The sequence below is a fragment of the Anarhichas minor genome, unplaced genomic scaffold, assembly GCF_050575085.1.
Source record: "Anarhichas minor isolate MPS153535 unplaced genomic scaffold, ASM5057508v1 ptg000023l, whole genome shotgun sequence".
NCBI classification, from domain to species: domain Eukaryota; kingdom Metazoa; phylum Chordata; class Actinopteri; order Perciformes; family Anarhichadidae; genus Anarhichas; species Anarhichas minor.
Window position 1 is genome coordinate 9,316,377 of NW_027466469.1, and position 26,602 is coordinate 9,342,978.

A 26,602-nucleotide genomic window follows, 5' to 3' on the forward strand; every position below is an offset into this window, starting at 1 on the left:
GGATGCCAAGCTCAAAATGGCGTGTCTTATCTAATATAAACCTTTCAGAAGGCAAACCCAAGAGATTTAGGGGGAGGATGTGGCTCAGTGGGTAAAGCAGGTTGCTCTTAAACGCAAAGTTGGCAGTTCAATTCTCAGCTCCTACTGTTTGCATGTTCAAGTGTCCTTGAGCAAACCCCACACTGCAGCCCACTGCTTAGGATACATTAATGCAGAGGTCAAATTTGAGAATGCTTGGTGCTGAGAGTTTTTCTCTCCTTCTGGTTAACTTAAATTAACTGAAATCACAATGAGCTAATGCACGGATCGTGACACAAGTGAAGGAAAGTACTTTAAACAGGCATCAAGTAAGACCTCTTGTTTATTTACCAACAAAGGCAATGAAGGCATTCAATGTAGTCACAGAGTAGTCATTAAATCTCCTCGACATGACAGCAAAACATAATACCACGTTCGCCGTGAAATATAAATGGGAATATGGATAAGTTTTAAGAAAAACTGACTTCTGGTTTGTCAGGGGTTTTGTTCTTTTAGCTAATGCAGCTAATTTGTCTTTAGTTTTAGATAAGCATATTAACTCTGGAACTGGGAAAGATACCTAAGACCATTGTTGGGTAACTTTACTTACATTATGTTCAAAATAACTTGTTATATTACACTGTCATCAAAAAGTAACGTGTTACGTTACAGCTTTACCTACAGAGAAAAGTAATTTGTTAAGAGTACTTTTGAATTACCAAAAATGAACACTGATTCTTTCTACATGTTGGTTATATTGGTCCCAGGGATGACTCTTCATTTGATATTGGTAGCATCTCCTCCAACACCTAACTAGCTTTAAACTCGTTAATTTCCTTGGGAGTGACAGACGAAAGCCGTTTTGTTTCCTGGTCGGAGGTGATCGTCCAAAAGTCCACTGCACTTAATCTAATTCCCATGCTTCCCTTTACTATGTTGATGAATGTATTCTGTCATATGCCATTAGTGCTCAAGTAATTAAAATGGAAAAATAACAAATTAAGACAAAAAACTAATTGCGAAATTCATGGCAGCTACATCATGCAAATGTTTAAGATGAGTCAAAATAGCCCATTCACTGGGCTATTGTGACTCATTTCTAGTCCATATGACCTCACTCTATCTAAATCGTTTTCTCATTTCTCTGGTCTAACGTGTTCAATATCTCTTGTCTAACCTGACCTTTTTCTCATTTCATAAGGCTAACGGGAAATTTTGTCATTTCGCTGGTCTAACGTCAGCCCAACTATCCTTTTCTCTGGTCTATTGTGACCCCAATTATCATTTTCTTTGGTCTAACATGACCCTAACTATCCTTTTCTCTGGTCTAACGTGAGCCCAACTATGCTTTTTTTGGGTAGAACGTGACCCCAGCCATCCTTTTACTCTGGTCTAAGATGACCCTAGCTATCCTTTTCTCTCGTCGAATGTGGCCCCAACTATCCTTTTCTTTGGTAGAACGTGACCCTAACTATCTTTTTCTCTGGTCTAACGTGACCCCAGCTATCCTTTTTCTCTGGTCTAACGTGACCCCAACTATAGTTTTTATCTGTTCTAACGTGACCCCGACTATTCTTTTCTTCGGGCTAATGTGACTTTCGTAAACCTTTTCTCCCACGCTCATATGCATGTTTGCCAATATATGATGAATTAGAATAGTGACTGCATTATTAAGTCAGTACTTGCAGGAGAAATCTCAGTTTTAAATTGTAGAAATATTGACTTTTAGAAATGTCATTAACACTCTCTGTAAATGTAATAATGCTGGTACAGTTTTACTCAAAATGAAATCAGAGCTGTCATGCTAATGATAAACTTACTAATTAAGTAGCACAAAATGAAATCCCTTTCCTAAAGCAAACACTTAACAAGAAAGCAATGTCAGCATGAGTACTGTTGTATTGACCGATTTGCTTTTCAGTGCAAGTATCAGGTCAGAGATGTGATGGGAGACATTTTGATATCTCGGTTGTGCAGATGTGCTACAGGGGAGGCATGGCACGAAGTGATGTTAGCTTGTATGTACGGGAAGAAATGTGACCCCAAGTCGGACTACTTGCCTGGGGAAGAGTTCACCTGTGGATCCAACTTTGCCATCATCTACTTCATGAGTTTCTACATGCTCTGTGCCTTTTTGGTAAAATAACACACGTTCACAATTGTATTGTTTCTATACTGTACATCACTGCTCCTGGGTTATTCTTTTCATTGATTCTATCCTTCCCAGATCATCAACCTATTTGTGGCTGTCATCATGGATAACTTTGACTACTTGACACGTGATTGGTCTATCCTTGGCCCCCAACACTTGGATGAGTTCAAGAAAATATGGGCAGAATATGATCCTGAGGCAACGTGAGTGTTTTTACATTGCAGTCATTTAGCAGACGCCTTTATCCAAAGCGACTTACAATAAGTGTATTCAACATAGGTGTTCAAGAGAACTACCAGTCACCAGAAGTCATAAGTGCAGCTCCTTGTTTACACAAGCATTTAAGAGCATGAACCAGAGCAAAAGTACGGTGCAGAAACAAACTAATACGAATACAATAAGTGCAACAAACTAATACGAATACAATAAGTGCTAATACAATATAATAAGTGCTAAGTGGAAGGCTCTGGGTAGTACTTCTTGAAGAAGTGAGTTTTCAGCCTGCGCCGAAAGATGGGCAGCGACTCTGCTGTCCTGACGTCAGTGGGGAGTTCATTCCACCACTGTGGGGCCAGGACAGAAAACAGCCGTGACCGGGTCGATCGGCCGCAGGGACCTCTGAGCGACGGGGCAACCAGTCGCCCCGAGGCAGCAGAGCGAAGTGGTCGGGCGGGGGTGTAGGGCTTGACCATGGCCTGGAGATAGGAAGGAGCTGTTCCTTTCACTGCCCTGTAGGCTAGCACCAGAGTCTTACACTGGATGCGAGCTCTTACAGGGAGCCAGTGTAGAGAACGGAGAAGGCAAGTTGTGTGGGAGAACTTGGGGTGATTGAACACCAGACGAGCTGCAGCTTTCTGGACAAGCTCCAGAGGTCTGATGGCCGACGCCGGGGCTCCGGCAAGTAGTGAGCTGCAGTAGTCCAGGCGGGAGATGACAAGAGCCTGGATTAGCACCTGCGCCGTCTCGTCAGTGAGGAAGGGGCGAATCCTCCTGATGTGTTTGTGTCTGTATGTGTCTGCTTCTAAGAGGAGAATGGCAGAGGTCTGGTAATTATTCTCTAAAAACCCACTGTCTCTCTGCATTTGAGTAACGTGAAACTGATATGCATATAATGCATAGGCGCACAGCCGCAGGAGTATAAATCAGGCACAAGGTGTTGAAGATGTGCTGGATTAGACGACTGGAGAAGGCAGAGTGTGTGGCAGTCACCGCAGTGCTCTGCGTCTATGCTCATTGCAGCGATTTACCAATGTAGACTTACTGAATTCTGAAATCATACTTATTAGTATTATAGTATTGTATTAGAAGGTATTATTGAAGTTTATTGATGTTCTGTTTTGCAATCATTTAACTCTATTGATATGTCATCTATTATCTTTGATTTCTACAATATATGATGGTAATTTTATCAGTTAGCTTAGTTAAGGTGCAAGATACGAGACAGGGAGCAAACAGTAAATACTATGGCAAACGTGTTGAAAGAGTTTACAGTGTCAACCAAAGAGGGAACCATGGGTGGCAACTTGGGCGAACCAAGCTGAAAGAAGCCAATCTCAAGGTAGGAGACAGAAGGCTGGTGGGTTTATCGGGAATCAGACTGGTAGGTCGGAGGCAGCTAGGGTCGGCCACAGGATTTCAGTCCGGATCAAAGTGCTGGATAGTCTTGCATAAGTGATGAAGAACAATCTGGCAATGAGTGAGGGAGCAGGAGAGGCTTTAATCGTGGCTTGATTGGAGATGGGAAGCAGCTGTGTGAGCAGGTGAAAGAGTTGACTGATGATGAATGGAAAAGTACTGAATAGGACTGGGTGACTATGAATGCAGAATTGTTGCAGTAGTAGGGTCCTTTGAGCTCTTTAAAATATGATGGTGCCTTACCATTTAGGGCTTTCTAGTTGAGGAGAAGGATTTTAAATTATGTTCTGGATTTTACAAGGATCCAAAGCAGACAAGCTTATAAACTGTTGATTCAACCAAGACAGCTTGAAAAGGTGGGTCTCGGTCTCGCCAATACTGTCCAATCAATCAGTTACCTGTCTGTATAACTTCATATTTATTCCTCTTGGTTTGTTTCTAAAAAGGCAGTGTGAGCAGGAACCGGACCAGAAGTAAAATGTCATGTCAAAACGTTTCTTATTTTTCTCTTGCTGAGGACAAAATAAACCCAATTTAGGGTGTGAAAAAGATATGAAGCACATACAAAAGTGGTGTATGAATGGGTGTGAATGGGTGAATGAACATGTAGTGTTTCAGCGCTTTGAGTGGTCAGAAGTCTAGAAAGGCCCGGTTAAAAGCACAGAGATGGTGCCAGGATGCGATTGAGATATGACTCATGAGCAGATTATCATAGTTTATAAAAATGCAGCACAGTAACAATACACATGTGCATAACGAAGATCTACTGATGCACATTCAACTTGCCTGTTGGACCCGTTCATCCGTCACTCTGTTTGTCACTGTCAGTAGAGAATCCAGTCTGCGATGGAGTTCATACACTTAACTGATGAACCAAAGAAGAATTGTAGAGTAACACTGGGTTTTAGATCAATCTACATTTTTCAATTACGTCTACACTACACTGTAACATTTTATTTAAATAAAAAATATGATGATCGACAGTCTTCAGGGTGCTTTTATTCCATTGGATAGTCTTTTCCTGTTATGCCGCGTTCACACCAAAAGCGCACGTTGATCGCATCATTCGCACCACGTTACTCGCGAGGGACCATTTGTGGTCATTCGCGTGATTCGCGCGAGACGTACCGGAGAGGGGGCGTGGCTTATCGCCCTGGAAGCCGTTATTAACTTAAGCCATTTATTTCGCCATCAACCATGGAAGAAATAACCTCTTTCTGCTTAGTACTTGTTCTGGAAGTGCCAGATATCCCAGGAAACTAAACTCCTTCTTATCTGGGTTTATAACATCATCCGGAGGAGCTCTGTGGATTTCATCGAGGTGTATTCACTGTGTCTAGCAAGCCACATGTCGGCTGGTTTACTCCAGCTGTACGAACACAAAATATACAGATTTTGCTGTGATTTAACTGCAATAAACGGACAAAAGGGATGCCGAAATAACTACGTAATGATGCCAATTTGTAAAAAGTTTGAATTCATGTTTTGTTAGCTCTCTACACAAGACGATAAGCAAATAACTTTTAAAATACTTGTTTTCTCAATGGAGCTTGGATCGATCAGTGCTATTCTATGCTAACCATGTAGCAGCTCCATCAACACGTAAATATGGTAGCGTCTTTTTCATTGTTTGTACAAATATACATACAGTTTCATCCGGTCTCTACTAATATGAGGTATCGTAGAGCTCTGGGTGCCCACCTACGGTTACAATATGTTTTTCCTGATTCAACAAAGTCAGGACGTCAGTGATGACAGGGGGAGCATCTCAACGCTGATAGGCTATTGCGCTGCAGCATGACGCGTTTTTTTCGCCCGAGTTGAAAATTTTTAATTTGCGTCATCGCGATTGACGCGAATTTGTATGTAATCTACTTGCGTGAATAATTCGCGCTGCATTTGGTGTGAACAGGGCATTACAGCAGCTCACACATCTTGCTGCATTGCTTGCACACTGCTGTATTTCACCCAGCAGGTATGGACATTTTTTTTTTTTTATTAGTCATGTTTTCAAAAGTTTTGTGAGTGTTTCTAATTTGTGGAAAGTAAATGTCCCTAATGACTCGGTACAGCTGGCAGGCAGTTAAAAATTGCAGCTCAGTTTCCACCTCATGTTGTGTGCAGTGTGTTTAGTCTGTCCTCTTTAGAAGCCTAGTACAGCCAAGTTTGTATTTAGTGTTGGCTTAGTCATTGTGGTCAGATATTCTGCCACTGTGTTTCTGGTAGATTCTCTCCAATGTGTCAAGTAGTTTTCTTTTGTTTTCTTATCATTTGGTTAAGTCGTATAGGGTGTACCTGGTGTTTGTGAATAGAGTGCAGTGTCTAAATTTGGTGTTTGTCCCATTAAGTTGAATATTGGTTAGCAAGTTAATGCCTGACCTCACTGGTATGAAGGGAAATAGGTTATTTATCAGAGTCCAATTTTTGAAGCCAGATTTTAATTGGGATTTTCAACATGACGTTCCTTTTGATGGAGTAAAAAGCCATTATTGCCTTGTCTCTCAGGTTGTTCACAGTATAGTTGAAGTTTACTTTGGTGCTGATGTTTGGACCGAGGTAGATATAGTTTGTTGTGTAGTCTAGGGCAACCGTATCAAGAAATTATCATATTTGTCTTAGATTCTCTGTCGAGGCCCAGGTCTGGGAGATCAAGGTGTTGATGTACTTGTGCTTTGGTTGGAGAGGAGCATCAGATCATCTGATTTCAGTGTCAAACTCAAGGGCCGCGGGCTGAATCTGGCCCGCCACGTCATTTTATGTGGCCAGCCAGCAGAAAAGAAAAGTTAGACTTGAAAATAAAATGTCCCCATGGTTGAAATTATGAGATAGAAAGTCATAATTATGAGATAGAAAGTCATAATTATGAGATAGAAAGTCAAAGTTATGAGATAGAAAGTCATAATTATGAGATAGAAAGTCGAAATTATGAGATAGAAAGTCGAAATTATAAGATACTTAAACACAATAGTCATAGAAGCAGCTCTTTGGCTGGTTACTGTACATTTGACATAGAAATGTATTGTGAGTACATTGAAGACTACTTTAAACGTGACTTTACAACACATGAAATACTTCAATTGCTTGCTGTTTCACATGGGATTATACTGAGCAAATGCACCCTTGAAAGGATTTTCAGCAAGAAGCAGCTCTGGCGTAGAAAGAATAAAACCAATGTGGCTGAGGTGGCAACCAAAAGTGCCATGGGGATATTTTTATTATCAAGTCAAATTTTTCATAAATACTGTTCAGTTGAACAAAACCATTATCTCCTCTTGGACGCTTTTTCTTTTTTGTGGACTTTTTGAGTTTGATCAATTGACAATTGACAATAAAACGTGACCTTTTTCTGGAACCTTTGATTTTTGCCTATTTCTGTTAATTACCTTGCACCACCCTAGCCTGCCATATTGAAGTGTACTACTTTTTTTATACATTATTAGATACTCTGCCAAACCTTCAATTTTAGAGGAAGCTCTAGTGGCCAGATCTTTTTCATAATCAACAGCTACAACCGGTCACACATCCAGTTGTACAAAATGTCTACAACTGTCAGTGTAGCGGGAGTAATACTAATGGGATTACATTACAGTCATTTTAGCAGACGCTTTTATCCAAAGCGACTTACAATTCAGATTCTATCACATTTCTACACCGTAGGCACAGCTACAGGAGCAATTTTGGGGTTAAGTGTCTTGCTCAAGGACACATCGACATGCGACTAGCAGAGCCGGAGCCAGGGTTTGAACCGCCGACCCTCTGATTGAAAGACGGCCCTGCTATCCACTTAGCCACAATCACCCCGAGATGAAAAAGTGATTGAGTTTAAGAACTACTGCCACTTATAACTTTGAGCAATGAGTTAATTTCAAAATACTTCAATGAAACACTTTCAAATCATCTTCTTGTCTTTCAAAAATGGAGGAGGAGCATCCTCCACCTCTATAAACCAGCTTCCTCTGGTTGGTCTTGAGTTGAGTCGAAAAATGGTTAGTGTACTATATTAACTATATATGCAGCCATTCCTCATATTCTCTACTATTCGCTGATATTTTACAGAAATATTCATGTTTCTCTACAGATGGATGTTTTGTAGGACTAAAAAGGTGCAACGTGTAAGATATGGCCACATGCTTCAAACAAATAAGGGGCATCATTTCTCCTCTGATGAAATTTAGATGTGTAAATTCAAATAGTATGGATCCAGTAGCAGTTATCTGCAAACTTATAATCTTCATGTGATGCGTCAGACTACATTGTGTTTGCAGTGCCACAAACTGAGGGCAGTACTGCTCATGTACATATTGATAGTTTCTTTACTAGATTAAATCCAAAGTGTATATTGTATTTTAATGTTGTCCTCCCCGCCACCAGGAGACTACTTTGCAAGGAGGAGAGTGTACCGCAGCTCTGGGAGACGGACTGTCTGTATGTGTGTCAGTATAAAATCCTTTATTTTATATTTTGTCTTACAGGGGGCGTATTAAGCACCTTGATGTGGTGACACTGCTACGAAGAATACCTCCTCCTCTGGGTTTTGGCAAGTTTTGTCCACACCGTATCGCCTGCAAGGTGAGAAAACAATGTTTAGCCTGATGTCAGGTGTCACATGGCAATCCTAATGTAATCAAGTGTTTTGCTCTTCAGTGAAATGGTGGTGAGTTTGGAATAAACCTCTGTGTGGTTCTTCCAGTTCCAGTGTACTAAGGACAGAAATAAATCACAAAGTAGGCAGCCCTTTGTTTTTAAAAGCAGAAGAGATAATGCTCTATTTGAACAAAGGCAATGTCTTGTAGATTTAAAAGCTTTCTAACTTGCCACTGGTAAGCATCTGTTGATTTGGTCAATGACTTAAGGCAGCTCAGGGTTGTGAACAGTAAGTTTAAGCTATTTTTATTTTAACAGGGCATGGTGAGAATCTTGCTATGTTTTGTTGTTGTTTTTTCATTATTTTACATTGCTATATATATTTTGTGATTGGACAGTTGATCTTTTTTTTCTTGCACCTTCCCCTAGAAATTAATTTCTAATTGTCACAATGGGAAACAGCTGTTCGGTTATTAAAGACAAAAGACTAAAATTGCAATTTAATTGTATTGTATTTCACTGAACTTTTCTCTGTGATTTGGTTTTATTTAGGGGGCATTTTATCAACAAATTGCATGACAACAGCACAAAAGTAATCATCAGTTGAACTGGGCAGTGTGTACTGTAAAACCCATGGAGTAAACTGTTGTTGATAATTGGAAATAACAGTTTTGGAATTGTAGATCATGTAAAATGTGTTGCACACATATTGATGCAAATTTTCTATTGGAAGGAACAAAGTCCTTCTATGCTTATTGTTTTTTTACTTGGTGTCTATGAATCCAGTTTGAGATATATCATAAGAATAGCAACGTTTGGATGTATTACATGAAACAAAGGTCATGAATAAGCCAACGGCAAAGGCACACTTCATTTTGCATTTCCTATCATGAGATATTAGGACAGGCTTCAGGCCGTGCAGAATGAAGAGCTTAGTGCATAATACAAAGGGCAAAGTTTTGTCAAATTGAGCATAAACAAAAGGTTTTTACAATCTCAATTGTTTACCTTCTTCAAATGTCCACTTTAAAACATAATGGAACCAGGCCATTTCCCCCAAATCACAGACATGTGGATTGCTTCATCCCGATTACCATGTGAGAGCAACTCCCAGCTATCAGCCAGACTGGAAAGTGACCTGCCCTACAAAAATGAGCCACACACAGCAATTGATAATTATATCTAGAAGATTTTATTTCTCAAAACATCCGACTCTATATTAATAAACATTAGAATAACAATAGGTCCTACGCTTTGACTAAGTCGGTGCTCGTGCCCTAATAATAATAAAATTTATTTATAGAGCGCTTTTCACAGACAGAAAATCACAAAGTGCTTAACAGAACAGAAATTTAAAAGCACAATGTGACCATAGGGTCAATAAATTACATAAACAGAGAGAAAAAAAAAATTAAACATATTTTAAGAGCAGGTCTAGGACATGGGTTTTTACTCAAATGCCAGCCTAAAAAGGTGGGTTTTGAGCTGTTTTTTGAAAGTATTCACAGAATCTGCGAGGCGTAGAGTCGCAGGCAGAGCATTCCACAGCCTCGGCGTCACTGCCTCAAAGGCTCGGTCACCACGGGTCTTAAATCGTGTGCGTGGAACTGACAGAAGACCTAGAGCGTTTGACCTGAGAGTGCGGGTGGGTGAATATGCGTGAAGTAGGTCAGCTACATAAGTAGGAGCCTGACCGTGTAGTGCTCTGTAAGTGATGGTGAGAATTTTGAAGTGTATCCTAAATGCTACAGGGAGCCAGTGGAGAGATTATGGGGGTGATGTGAGACCGTCGATTTGTCCTGGTGAGTAATCTGGCGGCAGCGTTTTGGATTACCTGCAGACGGTTAAGAGCAGCTACACTGAGTGATGTGAAAAGTGAGTTACAGTAGTCAATGCGAGAAGAGATAAATGTGTGTATGATCTCTAGCTCAGGTGTTGATACTACAGATCTCAGTTTACTGATATTTCTTAGATGGAAGAAACATGATCTGGACAGCTGCTTAACATGGGGGTCAAACGACATGGATCGATCAAAGAAAATCCCTAGATTGCGCAGGTTGCAATGGGCAGCAGAGGAGAGTGGACCAATACTCTGCCTGATCATAAGGACAAACTCATCTGGAGCAATAACTAGGACCTCCGTCTTAGTGTCGTTGAGTTGTAGGCAGTTTTCTGCCGTCCAGTCTCTGATGGCATTGACACAGTCCAGGAGCCTAGTTAATGTGAATGCCTCGCTGGGTTTGAATGACAGATGGAGTTGGATATCATCTGCATATAAATGATAGGACACATTCTAACTTTTTATAATCGGTCCCAAAGGTAACAGATAAAGGTAAAATAACAGAGGCCCCAGAACCGAGCCCTGCGGTACGCCACAAGACAGTGGAGAGGTAACAGACACAAAATCACCCACAGAGACATTGAAACTTCTGTCATTGAGGTAAGACGTGAACCAGTCTAACGCTATGCCAGATATGCCAACCCAATCACGTAGCCTCTTAATCAGGATGTTATGGTCTACAGTGTCGAACGCATAACTGAGGTCCAGAAGAACTAGCACAGAGCAGTCACCTGCATCAGAACACATGAGAATGTCATTTGAAACCCTCAGGAGAGCGGTTTCAGTAGAGTGTTGTCTGCTGAATGCCAGACCTAATAGCTGTTATCTTATCATTAAAATATGTAAGGAATTTGTTGCAATCGTCAACAGAACAGCATGGTAATGTAGAGACAGACAGTGAAACAATTCTCTTAATTGTGTCAAACAAAATCTTGGGATTTCTCTTTGAGGAAGAGATTAAGTTGGCAAAATAAGCAGTTCTAGCTTCCTTTACTCCAGCATTAAAGGAAACTCTGAGGTCTTTGAGATATGAGCGATGCACTTCTAGCCCAGTGGCCTTCCATAGCCGCTCTGTCCTGCGACACTTCCGTCTCAAGCTGCAGACAGCGTCTGTCATCCACGGAGAAGTGTTGTAGGCAACCCTAGTCCTTTCCTTAAGGGGTGCCACTTTATCCAGCAAAGTGGTGCAATGTTCATTAAAAGACTGTATCAAGAGTTCAACATCATTGAGATTTGTGTTAATATCCCAGCAGAAGTGCATAGAGAACTGATCAGCTGTACTCTGAGTAATAATGCGGGAGTGGAATGTTTGTTTCAGACACAACGGGTCAGCATCGACAGAAAGATCAAAGAAAATACATTTAGGGTCACTGATCAGTAGGTCCTCACAACGGGTATTATCAATATCAAGACCCAGGGAGAACACAAGGTCCAAGGTGTGACCACCCCTGTGAGTGGCGCCAGAAACATGTTGCGTGAAATTAAAAGATTCAGTAATATTGAGAAACTCGGTGGCACCGCAGTCTGTGGTATCATTGATATGCAGATTAAAATCACCAACCAGAAGCACTTTGTCTAGCTTGATAATAGAGGTCAGAAAGTCTGCGAACTCTGATAAAAACTGACCTGCAGGACCTGGAGGTCGGTAAATTAAAAAACAGTAAAACGGCTTTAGCCGGCCCACTTTAGTCAGCTGTAGTTCAAAAGTAGCATAGGATTCTGTGCTCCCCAATTGGTAGGAAAACTGATTCTTCCAGACCACGGCGAGACCTCCACCGCGGCCTGTTAAACGCGGTGTCCCAACATAAGAACAGTCCACAGGGCAGAGTTCATTGAAATGGATGCATTCCATATTCCGTTGCCAGGTCTCAGTCAGAAATAAAAAAGCCAAATTATGACTTGTGAACAAGTCATTTAAAATGTTAGCCTTGTTTGTTACAGAGTGTGCATTAATCAGACACATTTTGATGGGGGAAGACACTGTGTCGTCATCAGCACAGGAAGCTTTGGGGGTATGTGCAATAGGACGGATCACTCGTGCAACACCTCGAACCCGACCATAACTAGGGCGTGAGCGCGAGTCTGTGATTCTCACGGGAATGTTCATGGGTCGTGGAGTGGAAGTTACGGTAGAGGCTAGGGAGAGAGTAGTAGGAGACCCTCTATGCCGCCAGGGGGAGGTAGTGTTGCTTGTAGGGGATGAATGCAGCTGATGAATGAACGTAGAGGAGGAGTGACAGAGGACAGGGGATCCAGGATCATGTGTGCCAGGTGTAAACAGTCAATCATGTGAATAGGAGTGAACAGCATGCTGTAAATTAGCCGCTAGCAGGCGGCTACCCAGCTTGTTAAAATGAATACCATCGTTCTTAAAAGCGGAAGAGCGGTCCCAAAACAGATTCAAATTGTCAATGAAGCTCACGTTGTTGGTCCTGCAGGCGGCCTGGAGCCAAGTGTGGAGGCAGAGGACTCTGCTGAACCGCTGTGATCCACGGCCGAGTGTTGGAGTTGGACCACTGACAAAAGCAGACAGTCCACAGCTGTTTAAAAAGTGTAAAAGATTTGTAAAATCAATCTTGGTCAACTCAGACTGGTGGATGGCTGTATCGTTGATTCCCACATGAACGATAATTCGCCGAATGGTAGACGGGAGGGCGTGCAGCAGGCCAGGCAGTTTCAGCAGGATGTCTTGAGCCGTTGCTCCGGGGAAACAGTGTGTGGCCGCGTTGAAGAAACAGGTATTCCTGATTATTGAGTCCCCGACTATCAGTGTCGTCGGGGCGAAGAGGGGACGAGGCGGCAACACTGCGCGTGTAATATGCTTGGATGGAGGCGAGGATTTAACCAGTGGTGGCGGAGTGGACGAGCAAGGACTGAGAGAACGGGGGACCGAAGCTCGCCGTGGTGCTGGTGTAAAGCACGGTTTGGAGCGGCGAGTCCTGGTGCAAGAGGAGTGCTCAGTAATGACTGGCGTAGGGATGTCGGGGGACCCGGGGCTGTGGGTCCTTTGAGGCGGCAGCTGGGATGGTGTAGGAAGCTGGGAGTCCCTAGCCAGAGGAGGGAAGTCATGTAGGGCAAGGGCGTCATATCCATTCTTCAGCTGGACATCGAAGTTATGGGGTGTAGGAGAGGGATGTCTCCCTATCCGGCTGCTGCGAGCACAGACCAGGGTCCAGGGCTCGTGATGTGATGGAGTGGAGCTGACCAGGGCTTTAGGCTTAGCTCCGAGCCGTAGCCAAGAAGCCTCAGGAGCTGTGACCGGAGGAGGGGCCGCGGCAGCAGGACTGGAAGCGATGGAATCATGCACACGGTCGCTGGCTGTGTCGGTTTGTGCTGGACCGAAGATGATGGTGTCCATGAGGTTCTCAGCATCCTGGATCCTGTAGAGCGTGGATATTCTTCCTTCCAGCTCTGTGATTTTATCAACCAGGCGGGCGCAGCTGACACAGGCAGATGGAGAGGTGAGTGGAGCCACAGCAGATCTGGTGGACAATTGGGCTCCAGCCCGTAGTCCACAGCCTTGTCCAGGTATTAGCAAAGGTGGAAGCTGATTCACAGATGGTCCCGTTTTCAGTTTGACGTGTGTAGACACTCTATATCTGTGGTCTCCGTAGCGTTAGCTAGCTTCAGAGCCCAGGGCTAACAAACAAGCCAGTAGTAGCCCAGCAGGCTAACCGATCTGGGGAACGCAAAAACCTAAGAGGTCTAGTATGTGTTGGCTGACATCGTACTACTAGTTCAATTGACACAGATCAGAACAGCTAGGATCTCAAAAGTATAAGGCAAAAAATGTGGCCAAAACTGGAGAGTATAGGTCCTACGCTCCAACTACGTCGGTGCTCGAGCCCTAATAATAAACATTTGAAGAACAATAGGTCCTACGCTCCGACTACGTCAGTGCTCGGGCCCTAATAAAACATTTGAAGAACAATAGGTCCTACGCTCCGACTACGTCGGTGCTCGGGCCCTAATAATAAACATTTGAAGAACAATAGGTCCTACGCTCCAACTAAGTCGGTGATCGGGCCCTAATAATAAACATTAGAAGAACAATAGGTCCTCCACTCTAACTATGTCGGTGCTCGGGCCCTAATAATACGAATAATAAACATTTGAAGAACAATAGGTCCTACGCTCCAACTACGTCGGTGCTCGGGCCCTAATAATAAACATTAGAAGAACAATAGGTCCTCCGCTCCTACTACGTTGCTGCTCGGGCCCTAATAATAAACATTTGAAGAACAATAGGTCCTCCGCCCCGACTACGTCGGTGCTCGGGCCCTAATAATAATAATAATAAACATTAGAATAACAATAGGTCCTCCACTCCGACTATGCCGGTGCTCGGGCCCTAATAATAAACATTAGAATAACAATAGGTCCTCCGCTCCAACTACGTCGGTGCTCGGACCCTAATAACCGTTATTTATTTCCATGTTATTGTTTGTTAAAGCCTGAGGCCATGTACACACTACTACGTTTCCATTTGAAAACGCATATGTTTTGCTACGTTTACACTCCAGAGGACGGATAAGTTTGAGAATTCCAGGGTGCCTCTTCGTGTGGACGTCGTAAATGCATACATTTGGAAATGATCACGTGTTCACTACTTGATTAGTTCTTAGCAGTCACGACGTGTCCTTCCCTGATTCGTCACACCCCTATCACGTGACCCTTACCTGGAAATTCACAAACAGCCTTGATTACCGATCGACTACCAGGTTAATTCAACATGGACAACTGAATACAGGCGTTGCTGACCTTGTTGTCTTTACTAGCAGCTGTTCAGTTAAATTTCTTCGGAGGAAGCAGCTGTAAATGGAGCGATTAGCGAGCAGCGTGTCCAGCGGTGTTATCAGACCTACGGAGCGGCCGTCTGAAGCGGTTAGAGGCCTTGAGGATGATGGACACAAAATGGAGGACTTTCCTGTCCTTATTAATGCTTATTTTGTTCTGCACAACTATTGTGAAGTCCGCAGATGAAATGTAAAAGAACAAAAGCAGTAATTGCTCTCCAGTAGGACAGAGACTTCAGCCTCCAGCAGAGCTATGAGTGAGAACAGACAACAATGAACAACAATGGAAACGAGTGAGAGACGTGTGTTGACCACATTCATGGACCCATAATCTAGTAAACCTTTATGTGTAAGTGTTCATTTTAAAGTAAATTTGATGTGTGAGAGACCCGCAGCACTGTAGCTAAGTCTGAAAAATAAAACGTCTAAAACGCTCCACTAAATGTGTCTGTTTGAGTTTATAGAGGAAGATTTTAGAAAAGATCTTAAGTATCAAACACGACCTTTCATTATTAAAGACTACTTTATCATTCGGTCGTATTTTTTTAACTTAGCAACCAATCTACTTCCTGTTTACACCGGCACCCGCATGCCCAGTGTATGTGAATAGTCACGTGATATTCGTTTTCAGGTGTTTAGTCTGGACAGAGATCATTTCTAAAACGATGCTGAAACGCTGAGTGGACGGAGATCGTTTTGTTTGTTAAAACTCTGTTTTTAAACGAAAACGTATTAGTGTGGATGTAGCCTCAGGGAGCCGCAACAGAGGGGCTGAAGAGCCGCATGCGGCTCCGGAGCCATGGGTTGCCGACCCCTGGTCTAGAGTGTGAAGGTGACGTGCTTGAAGTACAGCTGCCAGACAGATTTGCCATATTTCTAAATGAGTATGATGTTCAGTACAGTAACAACGTTGTTAAATTAGTTTAATATGTAGGACCTCACGGTCGGCTTCTCCGCGAATCGCCACCTTAACGTGGTGGAGGAGTTTGAGTGGCTCAGTGATCCTGGGAGCTATGTTGTCCGGGGCAGTAGCCCCTGGTAGGGTCTCCCAAGGTAAACAGGTCTCAGGGGAGAGCCCAGACTAAGAGCGGTTCAAAATGACCGTAATGATAAGCAGCCCACGGTCTTCAGCCACGGACCAGGGAAACCGGGGCACCCTCCCGGAGCCAGACCCAGGAGGGGAGCTCGTCGGCGAGCATCTGGTGGCCGGGCCTTCGCCCATGGGGCCCGGTCGGGCTCAGCCCGAAGAAACAACATGGAGCAGCCACCCTGTGGACCCACCACCCGCAGGGACAAGCATCGGGTTCGGGTGCAATGCAGACCGGGCGGCGGGTTAGGCCAGAGGCCTGGGCGAGCCGATCGCCGGCAGCATAGACTAGCTCTAGGGACGTGGAACGTCACCTCGCTAGCGGGGAAAGAGCCAGAGCTGGTGCAGGAGGTGGAGCGATACCAGCTAGATATAGTTGGACTCACCTCCACACAGAGCACTGGCTCTGGAACCAAGCTCCTGGAGAGGGCTTGGACTTTGTCCTTTTCCGTAGTTGCCCAGGGTGAGAGGCGCCGGGCGGGAGTGGGGATACTCATGAGCGCCGCTGTGTTGGAGTTCTCCCCGGAGAACGAGAGGGTTGCCTCCATGCGCCTACGGGTTGCGGGGAGCAAGGCGCTGATTGTGATTTGTGCTTATGCACCAAACAGCAGTTCGGAGTATCCGGCCATCTTGGAGTCGGTGGGAGGGGTTCTGGAAAGGGCGCCGCCTACCGACTCCATAGTTCTCCTGGGGGACTTCAACGCTCACGTGGGCAATGACGGAGAAACCTGGCGGGGGTGATTGGGAGGAACGGCTTGCCCGATCTGAACCCGAGTGGTGTCTCGTTATTGGACTTCTGTGCTAGCCACGGTTTGGCCATAATGAACACCATGTTCGAACATAAGGTGGCTCATAAGTGTACCTGGTACCACAACACCTTAGGCCGGAGATCAACTTTGTAATCGTATCATCTGATTTGCGGCCGTATGTCTTGGACACTCGGGTGAAGAGAGGAGCAGAGCTGTCAACTGATCACCACCTGGTGGTGAGTTGGATCAGATGGCGGGGGAACCAGTTGGAAAGACCCGGCAAGCCCAAACGTGTAGTGAGGGTGAACTGGGAACATCTGGCTGAGGACCCTGTCCAGGAGGTCTTTAACTCCCACCTCCGGAAGAACTTCTCACACATCCCGAGGGAGGTTGGGGACATGGAATCCGAATGGACCATGTTCAAAGCCTCTATTGTGGACGCGGCCGCTAGGAGCTGTGGCCGGAAGGTCATCGGTGCCTGTCGTGGCGGCAACCCGAAAACCCGGTGGTGGACATCGGAGGTGAGGGAAGCTGTCAAGCTGAAGAAGGAGACCTTCAAGGCCTGGTTGGCCCAGGGGTCTACTGAAGCAGCTGAGAGGTACCGGCAGGCCAGAAGGGCTGCAGCTGCGGTGGTCGCAGATGCTAAAACTCGGGCATGGGAGGAGTTCGGGGAGGCCATGGAGAAGGACTTTCGGTTGGCCTCAAGGAGGTTCTGGCAAACCATCCGACGGCTCAGGAAGGGAAAGCAGGGCTTACCCCAGGCTGTTCTCAGCGGAGGGGAGGGGGGGAGAGAACTGCTGACCCGGACGGGGGACATCGTCGAGCGGTGGAAAGAGCACTTTGAGGAACTCCTAAATGTCATGAGAATTGTTAATACCCACTGTTACCATAGTTACCCACAATGCCAAGGGGCATTGTGGGTCATTTTTTAGCGCATTAAAGCCAATAACTTGAAAATTAAAGCAATTTCAAATGTGAAAACAGTCTCTGTGAAGTGAGAATGTGCCAGAGACTTTGTCAGACATGGAAATAGCCAGAGAAAAAAAGATGGCACCGTCAGTGAGAATGGTTTGACTTTAGAGTACTATAAATAGCTTTGGAATTCCTAGTCATACTTGGTAGCGTGTGGTCCATCTTCTGTCTTAAACAGGGGTTGATAATGAGGGCATGAGTCTCCGCTGGCCAAGTGCTATGGACATAGCAGGCTAAGGGACGACCCAGCACCCATTGGCCACGGCAGGCTGATGGGGCAGGTCTAGAAGGTGAGTATGTAATGAGTGGCCCTTGTAGCCAGTCTAGGGACAAAGGTTGGAACACAAACTGCTTTTTTTCCATTGCTTCCAAGACTTTTCTAGTGTGTATAATATATACACACACTATAAATGTGTGTCTCTGTGTGTGTGTGTGTGTGTGTGTGTGTGAGTGTACTCATGTCAAAAACTGCATCTTTAGAACAAACATTTAATCCACCTTTGTTACTCCTTTGCTTGAAAACAAAACATTTGACCTGATTCTATTTCTTTAATTATGTCTAGATTTCCTTCATTTTTTATTCAGGGTCATTTCTGAGAAAGTACTTTGTGTGAGTTCAGACGAGTGTTTTTGACTTAGCATCATGGGGTCACTTACCTGTGGTGTGCACTGTAAATCAGATGCTCTCGTAAAGAGGAGGGTAATTGTCTTTCCTCTCAGTTAGCAAAGGCCAGACCAGTGTCTCTTTTAACCCCTTCGTAACTGTTTAACTTGTCTTGAGGTCCTTCCAAGGACCTGCAAAACATTTGCATCAAGCAGCCTTACTAACCTTTAACTAATATTAATGAATAAACTCATCAACATCTGTCACAAAAGAGACAAAATGTGAAAGACAAAAACACTTATTTCAGCAATTATTTATTCTGTGTTTTATTCATGTCTGTATTAATACATTTATTTATTCATTCCTGTATTGATTTAAACATTTATTATTGCATTTATTTATACTTAAAAACAATTTCGTCTTCCACACACCCTTGTCAGCTCTTCTGTCTAATCAAAGGGATATACCTTTGTTTTCACGCTCTGAGCGAACGTTACTTTCCGTGGCCGAATGGTTAGCGTGACTGCACACAACGTAAACCTCCAATGCGCATGCGCAGATCATTGGGAAGCAGGGGTCGGAGGTTCGACTCCCGAGAGAACCTTTAATTGTGAAGGTCTCACCAGGTTCTGAGAAGGGAAGTAAATACAAAAGATTGCCTTTTGCTTCTTGTATGAATTAATAAAAGCGACAACTCGGGTCCTGTCCTGACTTCGTATCATACAATACACCCAAATATATGTAGCCACAAAACCCTGACCTGAAATAGGCAAATTGATGCATTTTTGCTCAGTTTTGCAACCACTTGCAAGAAAAACTCCTCTGTCTAACAAAAACCTTGAATGAAAACCGATAGAGTCAAACCTCATGACATGATCACATGTTTCCTCTTGACAGGGAGCAGAGAGGGGAGGGGCTCTGGAGGCTGTATACAGCCGTCCCCCGTGTGGCCTGTGCGCCGTCACGCTTCCTTTGATTCCCTTTACATCCGATTGTTTTCGGCCCATACATGTAGCTGTATTATATCTGCCGTGCACCAGTGCACCGCCAGTCTTCATTATATTAATTTCCGTCCACACAGGTAACCGTTTTACATGCGCTGTGCGCCCCATGCAATGTCGTGCGCCGTGCATACTGTGCACAATTCAGTCTGGAGTTTATTTTGGTCTGCCCACACAGGTAAGTGTCGGGATGCAAACAGGGAGAGTGCAGAGCCTGAGACACCCATCCCCTCGAGGTTGGAGAGGAGGATCTGGTGGTTCACTGTGTCAAACGCCGCAGACAGGTCCAGGAGAATCAGGACAGAGGAGAGAGGGACGCTGTCACCGCAAGGAGGGCTGTCTCTGTCGAGTGACCCACCTTGAACGTGGACTGGTGGGGGTCCAAGAGGCTGTTCTGGTGGAGATAGGAAGACAGTTGGTTAAAGACAGCACGTTCCTGTGGTTTGGATAGAAAGGGTAGAAGAGAAACCGGTCTGACGTTCTTGACATGTGATGCTTCAGAGCTGTAGTGCTTTCAAAAAATACAAAAGTAAACTCACCGCAGACACAGGAGGTCAGGATGAAGAGCAGCAGGATCCTGCAGATCATCTTCTCCCTGTGAGAGGAGACAGAGGGGAAGAGTCACAAACACATCACCTGAAAACTCAGTTGTTAGATGAACATTTACGGTGAAATAAAAACTCACTTTATATCGGTATGCAAATCTATTGACTGTGCATGTGTGCCAGACCAGTCTTCTTCCTTTTATATCCGATCTGCTCCGGCCACACTTGTAGCTGTTTTATAAGCGCGTGTGCCGTGCGCCCGTGACTCTTTATTTGATTCCTTTTATATCCGATTGTGTTATGCCCACAGAGGTAGCGGTTATATGTCGACCGTGCGCCGTGCGCCCCGTACGCCGTCTGGCCCGTGCGCCATCAGTCTTCATTTGATATCCGATTGTGTTCTGCCCTCTTGTTAAGACAAATTCCTCTGTCCAACTAAAAAGTTGCACGAAAAACTATAGAGTCAAACCTCATGACATGATCACATGTTTCTTACAGTTTCATTGAAAATATATATATGCAAATAGTTTTGAAGCACTGACTTGTAATGCAATATTATACTACCATATCATTGTCATTTATTGAATCATTTATTGTATTTTATTTAACAGATGGCATTTCTCTCTCAATCGTGACCAAACGGTCAGCTGGAACATGCATCAAACTAAAACACGTTTGTCAAAAATATGTAGAGCGATTCATAAATATGAATAAATCGCCACACTTATAGCTTCAATCAGTTTTATGAGATAATTAACATTCAAATAATAAACTCTCTATAATGCATGCTCAGCTGGAACTATGAACACCTAAGGGGGAAAGTGCATACGCTCCAGCTAAGGGAAAGGGCAGATGTGATACCTGGTGTGTACAGACACTGCGATGTGACTGCCTAATATGTTTGAAAGCTACGAAAACACGCTGAAAGGCTCTCCCGTTTCCTCACTATACGCGGATCTTACTGTTGTTGGGGAAAATACAAATTTTTATAGTCATGTTTTTTTGTACCGTAAACCTTTACTGGTTTACGGTACATTCTCAGCCTTTTATGCTCTTAAAATACGTTTCAGGATTGGAAGAGGCCAAAAGTGGATTTTGTGAAAGTAAACAGCTTCCAAAAACTGGCTCAGGGCAGTTGATGTCACTTTTTCATGATGTTTTCATTACAACCTGCTTACCCACCTTTACTGGTTTACGGTACATTCTCAGCCTTTTCTGCTCTTAAAATACGTTTCAGGCTTGGAAGAGGCCAAAAGTGGATTTTGTGAAAGTCAACATAGTTTCAGAAAACTGGCTCAGGTCAGTTGATTTCACTGTTTCATGATGTTTTCATTACAACCTGCATCATTCATCTGCGGATCTTGCTGTTGTTGGGGAAAATACAAATTTTTATAGTCATGTTTTTTTGTACCGTAAACCTTTACTGGTTTACGGTACATTCTCAGCCTTTTATGCTCTTAAAATACGTTTCAGGATTGGAAGAGGCCAAAAGTGGAATTTGTGAAAGTCACCATAGTTTCAGAAAACTGGCTCAGGTCAGTTGATTTCACAGTTTCATGATGTTTTCATTAGAACCTGCTTACCCACCTTTACTGGTTTACGGTACATTCTCAGCCTTTTATGCTCTTAAAATACGTTTCAGGCTTGGAAGCGGCCAAAAGTGGATTTTGTGAAAGTCAACATAGTTTCAGAAAACTGGCTCAGGTCAGTTGATTTCACAGTTTCATGATGTTTTCATTAGAACCTGCTTACCCACCTTTACTGGTTTACGGTACATTCTCAGCCTTTTATGCTCTTAAAATACGTTTCAGAGTTGGAAGAGGCCAAAAGTGGATTTTGTGAAAGTAAACAGCTTCCAAAAACTGGCTCAGGGCAGTTGATGTCACTTTTTCATGATGTTTTCATTACAACCTGCTTACCCACCTTTACTGGTTTACGGTACATTCTCACCCTTTTCTGCTCTTAAAATAAGTTTCAGGCTTGGAAGAGGCCAAAAGTGGATTTTGTGAAAGTCAACATAGTTTCAGAAAACTGGCTCAGGGCAGTTGATTTCACTGTTTCATGATGTTTTCATTACAACCTGCATCATTCATCTGCGGATCTTGCTGTTGTTGGGGAAAATACAAATTTTTATAGTCATGTTTTTTGTACGGTACATTCTCAGCCTTTTATGCTCTTAAAATACGTTTCAGGCTTGGAAGAGGCCAAAAGTGGATTTTGTGAAAGTCAACATAGATTCAGAAAACTGGCTCAGGGCAGTTGATTTCACAGTTTCATGATGTTTTCATTACAACCTGCTTACCCACCTTTACTGGTTTACGGTACATTCTCACCCTTTTCTGCTCTTAAAATAAGTTTCAGGCTTGGAAGAGGCCAAAAGTGGATTTTGTGAAAGTCAACATAGTTTCAGAAAACTGGCTCAGGGCAGTTGATTTCACTGTTTCATGATGTTTTCATTACAACCTGCATCATTCATCTGCGGATCTTGCTGTTGTTGGGGAAAATACAAATTTTTATAGTCATGTTTTTTGTACGGTACATTCTCAGCCTTTTATGCTCTTAAAATACGTTTCAGGCTTGGAAGAGGCCAAAAGTGGATTTTGTGAAAGTCAACATAGATTCAGAAAACTGGCTCAGGGCAGTTGATTTCACAGTTTCATGATGTTTTCATTACAACCTGCTTACCCACCTTTACTGGTTTACGGTACATTCTCAGCCTTTTATGCTCTTAAAATACGTTTCAGAGTTGGAAGAGGCCAAAAGTGGATTTTGTGAAAGTCAACATAGTTTCAGAAAACTGGCTCAGGGCAGTTGATTTCACTGTTTCATGATGTTTTCATTACAACCTGCATCATTCATCTGCGGATCTTGCTGTTGTTGGGGAAAATACAAATTTTTATAGTCATGTTTTTTTGTACCGTAAACCTTTACTGGTTTACGGTACATTCTCAGCCTTTTATGCTCTTAAAATACGTTTCAGGATTGGAAGAGGCCAAAAGTGGATTTTGTGAAAGTCACCATAGTTTCAGAAAACTGGCTCAGGTCAGTTGATTTCACTGTTTCATGATGTTTTCATTACAACCTGCTTACCCACCTTTACTGGTTTACGGCACATTCTCAGCCTTTTATGCTCTTAAAATACGTTTCAGGCTTGGAAGAGGCCAAAAGTGGAATTTGTGAAAGTCACCATAGTTTCAGAAAACTGGCTCAGGTCAGTTGATTTCACAGTTTCATGATGTTTTCATTAGAACCTGCTTACCCACCTTTACTGGTTTACGGTACATTCTCAGCCTTTTATGCTCTTAAAATATGTTTCAGACTTGGAAGAGGCCAAAAGTGGATTTTGTGAAAGTAAACAGCTTCCAAAAACTGGCTCAGGGCAGTTGATGTCACTTTTTCATGATGTTTTCATTACAACCTGCTTACCCACCTTTACTGGTTTACGGTACATTCTCAGCCTTTTCTGCTCTTAAAATACGTTTCAGGCTTGGAAGAGGCCAAAAGTGGATTTTGTGAAAGTCAACATAGTTTCAGAAAACTGGCTCAGGTCAGTTGATTTTACTGTTTCATGATGTTTTCATTACAACCTGCATCATTCATCTGCGGATCTTGCTGTTGTTGGGGAAAATACAAATTTTTATAGTCATGTTTTTTTGTACCGTAAACCTTTACTGGTTTACGGTACATTCTCAGCCTTTTATGCTCTTAAAATACGTTTCAGGATTGGAAGAGGCCAAAAGTGGATTTTGTGAAAGTCACCATAGTTTCAGAAAACTGGCTCAGGTCAGTTGATTTCACTGTTTCATGATGTTTTCATTACAACCTGCTTACCCACCTTTACTGGTTTACGGCACATTCTCAGCCTTTTATGCTCTTAAAATACGTTTCAGGCTTGGAAGAGGCCAAAAGTGGAATTTGTGAAAGTCACCATAGTTTCAGAAAACTGGCTCAGGTCAGTTGATTTCACAGTTTCATGATGTTTTCATTAGAACCTGCTTACCCACCTTTACTGGTTTACGGTACATTCTCAGCCTTTTATGCTCTTAAAATACGTTTCAGACTTGGAAGAGGCCAAAAGTGGATTTTGTGAAAGTAAACAGCTTCCAAAAACTGGCTCAGGGCAGTTGATTTCACTGTTTCATGATGTTTTCATTACAACCTGCTTACCCACCTTTACTGGTTTACGGTACATTCTCACCCTTTTCTGCTCTTAAAATAAGTTTCAGGCTTGGAAGAGGCCAAAAGTGGATTTTGTGAAAGTCAACATAGTTTCAGAAAACTGGCTCAGGGCAGTTGATTTCACTGTTTCATTCATCTGCGGATCTTGCTGTTGTTGGGGAAAATACAAATTTTTATAGTCATGTTTTTTGTACGGTACATTCTCAGCCTTTTATGCTCTTAAAATACGTTTCAGGCTTGGAAGAGGCCAAAAGTGGATTTTGTGAAAGTCAACATAGATTCAGAAAACTGGCTCAGGGCAGTTGATTTCACAGTTTCATGATGTTTTCATTACAACCTGCTTACCCACCTTTACTGGTTTACGGTACATTCTCACCCTTTTCTGCTCTTAAAATAAGTTTCAGGCTTGGAAGAGGCCAAAAGTGGATTTTGTGAAAGTCAACATAGTTTCAGAAAACTGGCTCAGGGCAGTTGATTTCACTGTTTCATGATGTTTTCATTACAACCTGTATCATTCATCTGCGGATCTTGCTGTTGTTGGGGAAAATACAAATTTTTATAGTCATGTTTTTTTTGTACGGTACATTCTCAGCCTTTTATGCTCTTAAAATACGTTTCAGGCTTGGAAGAGGCCAAAAGTGGATTTTGTGAAAGTCAACATAGATTCAGAAAACTGGCTCAGGGCAGTTGATTTCACAGTTTCATGATGTTTTCATTACAACCTGCTTACCCACCTTTACTGGTTTACGGTACATTCTCAGCCTTTTATGCTCTTAAAATACGTTTCAGAGTTGGAAGAGGCCAAAAGTGGATTTTGTGAAAGTAAACAGCTTCCAAAAACTGGCTCAGGGCAGTTGATTTCACTGTTTCATGATGTTTTCATTACAACCTGCATCATTCATCTGCGGATCTTGCTGTTGTTGGGGAAAATACAAATTTTTATAGTCATGTTTTTTGTACGGTACATTCTCAGCCTTTTATGCTCTTAAAATACGTTTCAGGCTTGGAAGAGGCCAAAAGTGGATTTTGTGAAAGTCAACATAGATTCAGAAAACTGGCTCAGGGCAGTTGATTTCACAGTTTCATGATGTTTTCATTACAACCTGCTTACCCACCTTTACTGGTTTACGGTACATTCTCAGCCTTTTATGCTCTTAAAATACGTTTCAGACTTGGAAGAGGCCAAAAGTGGATTTTGTGAAAGTAAACAGCTTCCAAAAACTGGCTCAGGGCAGTTGATGTCACTTTTTCATGATGTTTTCATTACAACCTGCTTACCCACCTTTACTGGTTTACGGTACATTCTCACCCTTTTCTGCTCTTAAAATAAGTTTCAGGCTTGGAAGAGGCCAAAAGTGGATTTTGTGAAAGTCAACATAGTTTCAGAAAACTGGCTCAGGGCAGTTGATTTCACTGTTTCATGATGTTTTCATTACAACCTGCATCATTCATCTGCGGATCTTGCTGTTGTTGGGGAAAATACAAATTTTTATAGTCATGTTTTTTTGTACCGTAAACCTTTACTGGTTTACGGTACATTCTCAGCCTTTTATGCTCTTAAAATACGTTTCAGGATTGGAAGAGGCCAAAAGTGGATTTTGTGAAAGTCACCATAGTTTCAGAAAACTGGCTCAGGTCAGTTGATTTCACTGTTTCATGATGTTTTCATTACAACCTGCTTACCCACCTTTACTGGTTTACGGCACATTCTCAGCCTTTTATGCTCTTAAAATACGTTTCAGGCTTGGAAGAGGCCAAAAGTGGAATTTGTGAAAGTCACCATAGTTTCAGAAAACTGGCTCAGGTCAGTTGATTTCACAGTTTCATGATGTTTTCATTAGAACCTGCTTACCCACCTTTACTGGTTTACGGTACATTCTCAGCCTTTTATGCTCTTAAAATATGTTTCAGACTTGGAAGAGGCCAAAAGTGGATTTTGTGAAAGTAAACAGCTTCCAAAAACTGGCTCAGGGCAGTTGATGTCACTTTTTCATGATGTTTTCATTACAACCTGCTTACCCACCTTTACTGGTTTACGGTACATTCTCAGCCTTTTCTGCTCTTAAAATACGTTTCAGGCTTGGAAGAGGCCAAAAGTGGATTTTGTGAAAGTCAACATAGTTTCAGAAAACTGGCTCAGGTCAGTTGATTTTACTGTTTCATGATGTTTTCATTACAACCTGCATCATTCATCTGCGGATCTTGCTGTTGTTGGGGAAAATACAAATTTTTATAGTCATGTTTTTTTGTACCGTAAACCTTTACTGGTTTACGGTACATTCTCAGCCTTTTATGCTCTTAAAATACGTTTCAGGATTGGAAGAGGCCAAAAGTGGATTTTGTGAAAGTCACCATAGTTTCAGAAAACTGGCTCAGGTCAGTTGATTTCACTGTTTCATGATGTTTTCATTACAACCTGCTTACCCACCTTTACTGGTTT

General features: G+C 42.9%; 1 protein-coding gene across 1 annotated transcript in view; it reads left to right on the plus strand.

Annotated features, from left to right (window-relative positions):
* Positions 1 to 9,200, plus strand: part of LOC142955275 (dihydropyridine-sensitive L-type skeletal muscle calcium channel subunit alpha-1-like) — an 80,704-nt gene extending 71,504 nt beyond the window's left edge. The window contains exons 22-24 of the mRNA XM_076096737.1: positions 1,996 to 2,155; positions 2,246 to 2,373; positions 8,278 to 9,200. Coding sequence (XP_075952852.1) covers positions 1,996 to 2,155; positions 2,246 to 2,373; positions 8,278 to 8,398 — 409 coding nt within the window. The 3' untranslated portion in view covers positions 8,399 to 9,200. The remainder of the gene's footprint in view (positions 1 to 1,995; positions 2,156 to 2,245; positions 2,374 to 8,277) is intronic.
* Positions 9,201 to 26,602: the final 17,402 nt, after the last annotated feature.